This window comes from Mus caroli, chromosome 11 (assembly GCF_900094665.2).
Source record: "Mus caroli chromosome 11, CAROLI_EIJ_v1.1, whole genome shotgun sequence".
In the NCBI taxonomy this organism is placed as follows: Eukaryota; Metazoa; Chordata; class Mammalia; order Rodentia; family Muridae; genus Mus; species Mus caroli.
The window spans coordinates 65,545,639-65,552,881 of NC_034580.1; the positions used below are offsets into that span (position 1 = coordinate 65,545,639).

General features: G+C 46.4%; 1 protein-coding gene across 1 annotated transcript in view; it reads right to left on the reverse strand.

Moving 5' to 3' along the window:
* Positions 1 to 4,986: 4,986 nt before the first annotated feature.
* Scimp (SLP adaptor and CSK interacting membrane protein) overlaps positions 4,987 to 7,243 on the reverse strand; it is a 22,586-nt gene continuing 20,329 nt past the window's right edge. The window contains exon 5 of the mRNA XM_021178315.2: positions 4,987 to 5,634. Within this exon, the coding sequence (XP_021033974.1) occupies positions 5,432 to 5,634 (203 nt within the window). The 3' untranslated portion in view covers positions 4,987 to 5,431. The remainder of the gene's footprint in view (positions 5,635 to 7,243) is intronic.

Consider the following 7,243-nt stretch of genomic DNA (forward strand, 5'->3'; position numbering starts at 1 on the left):
TGTAGACCAGGCTGGCCTCGAACTCAGAAATCCGCCTGCCTCTGCCTCCCAAGTGCTGGGATTAAAGGCGTGCGCCACCATGCCCAGCGGTGACAGTGTTCTTAACAGAAGTGCTCTGAGTGGGTGAACACAAGGGTTGTTGCTGGGAAAACAGAAACCAAAACTTTACTAGGAAAGCCATTTCTCACTTCTCTTTTCCAACCCAAGGTCAATTACCTCAGGCAAGGCCATCTAGTTCTGGGACAGCCTGCTATACATAAAGCCCCCATGCTAGATTCCAAGCCCTTCTGAAGCCTGCAACTCTCCTCCCGGGATCCCTGTCCCCTTAAGACTGACAAGGCTTTTCCTACTGGAGGATGGTCTCTAACCTTGCAGTTTGATTTCCAAAATAAACTTTCCTATTCATGGGGTGGTCTAGTTCAGTGGTTCTACTCACTCACAGTTTGTATGCCCAAGATTACATGTGTTGAAATATCATCCCCCAAATGGCAGTGTTAAGGCATAGAACCTATGCTCTTACGAATGGGATTAATGCCCTTATAATAGAAGCCCTGGAAAGCTGCCTTCTACACCCAGCATGTGAGGGCAAGGCAGACAGGCAGCATCTTTGAAGCAGAGTGAGTACTCTCACCAGACACTGAGCAGCAATACCTTGCTCTTGGATTCCCTGACTTCTGTGATGTTGAACAATAGATTTCTGTTGTTCCTAAAGTAACTGGGGCTATATTTTGAGTGTACCCCAAAGGCTTACGTATGTATTACAGGCTTGCTCCCCAGGATGGTGCTTTTGGGAGGGGATGTAGTCTTTAAGTGGTGCAGCCAAGTGAGAACTCCTTAGGTTATTCTGGGGAGGGTGTCATCAAATGGATTAGGGAACCTCTGACTCCTTTGTTTTTTCTTCACCTCTTGGCCATTTAGTGCATGATTTTGCTTCAGCCTTCCCCCCTCTTACTAAGATGTAAGCTCACTTTCCTACTGGTCTAAAGCAACAGGGTCAAACCTGTCATGAACCGGAACCTCCAATGACCAAGAACCAAAATAAACTTTTTATCTTGACAAGTGTTTAGCTCAGGTATTTTGTTACAGTGATAGAAACCTGAGTAACACACACATAAGTCACCTTCTTATGGCTGCCCAGAGACTCAGACAAAATATGGTACCGAGAAATGATGAGCTGTGCTGTCAAGAAATACCAAAGAATGTGGAAGTGTTTTGAAATACATGTTGGACAAAAACTGAATTACTGTTCACACGCCCTGAAGGGAAGTTCCCTGTATGGGCTCAGAAGAGACGAGTTACAGAGAAATCTCAGACACCACGTGAGAGGCAATGGACAGGACAGCAGCAGAAAGAGGAACATCAAAGGGTATTCTGGTGGCTTCTCAGCTGGAAATGGGAAACAAGGAGCCTGGAAAGCAGAGGAAGGGCGAGCCCGTTATAAAGCCCATTCGAGTCTTGGCATTTTCGGAGGTTCTGAGCATTGATGAGGCCAGTTGGCAGATGGAGAGGAAAGTCCTGTGTGTTTGGCACTCTATCTTGACTGCTTGTAGAAAATGTAAAACAAACAAACAAACAGAAAAACAGAAGCAGAACTTAAGAGTCTGGAACATTCTCAGTCTGTCCATATTGTAAAGAGAGTAAAAGCAAGTTCAGAAAGCAGCGAAGAGCCAGCCAGAGGACTGCTGATAGGAGGTTCACTCGGCTACTTGCTTAGGACACGGGGATACAACACAGAAGAAATCTTGGAGATCTTGGGACCCTTCCCAGAACAGAGTGGTTAAGCCCTGGGGGTGAAATGGGTTTCTGGGCTCTGTTCCTTGTATTATGACTCAGGGCTCTGTGGCCGCCCAAGCAGTGGTTCAAGCCATGGTCTAAGGCACAGCTCTGGCCACTAGATGGAACACCATGGATGCCTGCAAAGCGTCATTCCCCATGAATGGGAAGTGTAGTGTCTGCGGGCAAGGGTGCTTCCACCTCAGTTTCCAACGATGCCCCAGAGATATCCTCAAGGCCAGGCAGATATCTGAATGGATATCAGAGTGTCCTGTCTAAGGTACAGCACAACACAGCCATGTAGAGAGAGAGGTCTTCCCAAGACTCCAGAATTGTACAGACACCAGTAGCTGCCTGAAAGACCAGTATATCCTACAAAGCCAAAGGGCTCTAGAAGAATAGGAAGAACTCTTAACCATGGAGATATCTCCCTAGTCCCTTAATTTTGTTTGTTTCATAAAGAAGGCCAGACTGTAACTATTACCAAGGGCACCATGGAGGTACTGGAGAGATGACTCAGCAGTTATGAGCACTGACTGCTCTTCCAGAGGTCCCGAGTTCAACCCCCACCAGCCACATAGTGGTCCACAGCTGTCTGTAGCTCCAGTCGGAGGGGACCTCACACTGTCTTCTGAAGACACTGCACACATACGGTACACAGACATGCATGCAGGCAAAACATCCATACACACAAGATAGATACAATTTTTAAAAAGGAGAGAACTATGGTCCCGTGATTTGGGGCATGAGTGGCCATCCATGAGCTGTTTCAAAATGATATGTCAGCACCATTGTGGTTACCATAGTTACCCAGGGAGTGAGCTCAGGGTGGACCCTACCTTCTTATTTCTGGACTGTTCTAAATCAGTAACTATGTAACTGGTCGCTTGGCTTGGGCTCTGCTGTGTGACTAGAATATGCACTAAGGTCCTATGAGGTCTTGATATGGTTAATGTTGTCATGCAGATTGGCAGTAGAAAGCACAGTCTTATTATATGTGCCTAGCTCAACTCGCAACAAATTTATAAATGTCCAAAAATTTTTATTCTATTTTTTTGTTGGCAATTAAACTGGTTGTTATATTTCCCTGTGTGTTTGGCATTCAAAAATATATTTATTAAGTGCCTTCTGTGTGCCTGGGCTTATTCTGGACACTGAAGAAATAGAAATTAGCCTAACAAGCTCTCCCCTAAGGAGCCTCGTATTCACATCGCTGCGACCTGGACTCACTTGAGAGCACAGCTTGAGAAAGGGTCTATTTCAGCTTGTGATTCCAGTGAGTTCAGTCCATGGCTACCTGGCTTGTGTTTCTGGGCCCATTATGAGGCAGAATATGGAGGTGGTTTGAGTGCATGGGAGAAGTTTCTTCAGCACAGGGTAGCTAGGAAGCAGAAGGAAAGAGAGAAACAGACAAGAGAACCCCCAGGGCAGGACAAAGCCCTTGACAACACCCCTGGATACCTACTTAGACCTCACCTGTTAGACCTCACCTCCTAATGTTTCTAGACCCTCCCAAAATAGAACCACTAGCTGGACAACACATATCAACACATGGGCCTCCCAGTATAGGGAGAACAGAAAGTAGGGCCTGGAATTCATTCATTCATTCATTCATTCATTCATTCAATCATTCACCATACTTACTGACCATCCTCAGCATGCTAGGAACAGGGAAAACAAGGAAGAAGAAAAGGCCTGTCTCTGCACTGGTGTTGCCTTTGTTCAACTGGAAATGAAAGTCACATGAGCAGATCGTTCCAGATATAAGAGTTAAGGGGAAGCACCTACAAAGGCCACCACCACATCGGGCCGGTGAGGATAGCACAGTGCCTAAGATGCACAGGAGAGGAGGAATATTGCGTATAGCAGGGACAAGAGAGACCACAGCAAAGGTACTTACAAGTAGAGGAAAAACACTGGGGAACATGGAGGTTGCCAGGAGGAGGTAGTGCATGAAAAGTTAGCCAGTAGTAAAATCCTGACAAATCTTGTAAGGCATATTTAAGAGTTTGGCCTCTGTCTGAGGCTAATAGGTAAAGATGAGCTTTTAGCAATGGGAAGAAATATTCGGTTTCGAAAATCACCAGCTGCCAATCAGTGTTTTGGAATCTGAGATGCCAGAGGCAGGACACTGGTTAGAGGTTCTTAAAGTTCTCTTTGGAAGTGCTGGCCATGGGCTGACCTCAGAGTGATGGAGACAGAGCTGATCTGACTGAGGCACAGTCAACAGGAGGTGGGGACACTGGCAATAAAGGATGCAAGAAAGGACCTAATTTCTGCCCTTAGCAAGGGAGGAAGTAATCTAGCAGGAGAAGCCAGGGGTGGGGATGTGTCATCAGTTATCCATGGAATATGTTGAACGTGAGGATCCCGTGGGATAATCAGATGGAGGTGTCCTGCGGGCTCTGCAACCTGGAACTGGAAAAGAGGTGTTGAACTGGAGCCTGTGGTTGGGAAGTTGCTAGGGTAAAGGAGATGCTGAGCCCGGTGGTATTGGCAACATCACTCAGCAATGCTGAGAGGGAAATAGGAAACAACAGCACCCCAGGAAAGATAGGATGGAAAAGTAAGAAATGACCACTAAAGATGTGATAGTGAAAGCTACAGAAGGGGCATTAAGCCCTGAACTCTCGTCTTTGAGTATCCTGCTGCTGGAGGGTGCTGGCTGGACACTTCCTGGGGCAATCTACTCTTCCTGGCACAGCCAACACACCCACTGCCAAAGAAAAGCTAGCTGGGGGCAGAAGTCAGAAGGCCACTTGTGTCCTCTGTTGATCGTTAGAAATAGTGTCTGAAAACACAGGAAATAAACTTGTGTCAGAACCTTGACTCTTTGATGGGTTTGGTCCACGTTCTATGAATATCCTGGGGGTTGAGGTGTAAGTGGGTGGGGCAGCGTCACTTTCTCACCTTACAGACTCTCAAAGTGTCTGCACATCACAAGAGCCCTCAGCTATAATGACAAGTCATGGCTTCTAGGAGGTTCAGGGGTGGGTGGGGCCTGAGAGAAGGGAGACAGGCATCCTTAAGGTGTGGCCTACATAGGAATGGGAGCTGGGAGGCTCCACACAATCAAATACCAAGACTATGATACCTAGCAGTCTCTCAGCTTAGGGGTCTCAACCCCCTTAGGGGTCAAATATCAGATACCCTGAATATCAAATATTATTTACATTACAATTTGTAACAGTAGCAAAACTCCAAGTATGAAGTAGCAACAAAATAATTTTATGGTTGAGGATCACCACAAAAAAGGAATTGTATTGAAGGGTCCCTGCACTAGGAGGGTTGAGAGTCACTGCCTTACAGCTACATTCACCCAGGGAACAAAAGGAAATGGTGAGAAATGAGTCAGTTCTCACAGGCCCAGTGGTCTGCACTAAGGAAACTTCCTCCACAAAGGTGCCAAGGCCACATCCTCAGAATCTTGGGGCAGAGCTTCTGCAGTGTCAGAAACATCAGGAGCATCTGTAGCAACAGAAACATCTGTAGCAACAGAAACATCTGGAGCAGCAGAAACATCTGGAGCAGCAGAAACATCTGGAGCCTCGGGAACATCAAGCTGTCCTGTCTTCTGCTGTAGCTTTCACGTGGCTGAGGCGGCTTCCTCTGAGGATTAGGAAGTGCTTGTGTTACAATCCAGCTATTCTAGATTATTCTAAAACGAGCTGTGTAAACCCATTTCAGCTTGCCAAAAAGGTGTGGTTTTAGAGTGCTGGATTTCGGTGGTTGCTGGAATCTCAACATCATCATAATCATTTTCTGGCTCGGTGGAGCCCGAGATAGCAAAGACCTTCTTGTTTCTAACTTTCTTCACTGATGAGTACCAAGCTGAAGGTTGTCTTAGAGCTTCCTGTGGGGCTAAAGCACAGAAAATGGTCGCTATACACAAGGCTAATCAGTACTGATGTCTTTTTGACTGAGCTTTGAGCATATTACAGATCTTCCCACTTCCTGGATGGCCAGTTCCCCATTTCACAGAGAAAAACCAGTCACAGACATGATACATATCTCAGGATCACCCAAGTGCACGAATGAGAAATGTTGGGCAGATCTCTTGACTCTCACATCTCTGTTCTAAGACCCCACTTCAAGGGAACCATGATGCAAACACTCAGGAAGCAGACCACAGCCAGTTGCTAGGTGACCACACTTATGCCCACAGATGCCTGATCACAAGAATCTGATGGGCTTGTTGGTGTATCCCCACCTCTACTGTACCGAACCGAACCGTAGGCTGCTCCCAGGACTGTTTGGCATTGCTTACATGCAAATCTGCCTGCTAAGAAGGAAGGAAACCTCTGTGTGTGTGTGTGTGTGTGTGTGTGTGTGTGTAGTGTTCAAAGATAGACTCAGTGCAGAATGGTCTATAGCAGGAACTAGAGTGGTTGCTGCTTTTTGTCTGTGACTTAAGAGCGATCCTCCTGAGGTTCATGGTCACATTGTGGTGGGAAGGGGCGATGGTTAAGAGCTCCTACTGCTCTGCAGAGGATCTGAGTTCAATTCCCAGCAACCATGTCAGGCAGTTCATAATCACATCTAACTCCAGCTCCAGGGGATCTAGCTCTCTCTTCTGGACTCGGGACATGTGTGTACTCATGCTACAAATGCGGGCAGACACTCAAACACATACAAACACAAGACTAAAAAACGGGTAAAATGTGGAGGGACCTTTAAGAGATGGAGCCTGGTTAGAAGCAGTTTGGGTCCTCCCTTTGATCTGCCACCCAGCCCTAAGATGTGATTTCCTGCTGTCTCATGGGCTCTACCATGATGTCATCGTTATCACATGATGTAGCTTTACAGTGCCATGCTGTTTGGATACTCAGCTAAGTAAGACTCTTTTAAAAAAATAAACTACCCAGCCTCAAGTATTTTGTCATGGTAACAGAAAATGGACTAATACAGTGATGTGTAGCTTGCTAGTCCTATAATGAGAATCAGATTTGCCTCCACAGTGATCTTATATTTCTCTAAGAAAATTGGAAAGCCCCTGCCATTTCATTTTCTGTAAAAACGAGCTCATGTTTGGATTCCAGTAGTTAGTTAATGAACTAACTTGGTAACTTGGATCATGGGTAAATCACTTAATGTCCCTGGGCCTCGGTGTTGTCAGCTGTCAGAGGAGCGAGCGAGGGCAATCATCGGTTTCACAGAGCTCTGAGGGTTTACATGCGATCGTGCCTAACAGGGGCCAGTCACAGGAACCAAGGACCATTCAGGCCTGGGGGTCCTCACCTCCAATCACAGCACTTGGGAAATGAAGGGAGGAGGATGAAGGAGTTCAAGATAACCCTTGGCTGCTAAGGGAGCTTAAGGTCAACCTGGGCTACATGAAACTCTGTCTCAAAAAAGGGGGAGGGGAGACAAAGTCTGCAAAGTACTTACCTCACAAGTATGAGGACCCAAGTTTGATTCCCAGAACCCATAGCTATCTATCTATCATCTATCTATCTATCTATCTATCTAT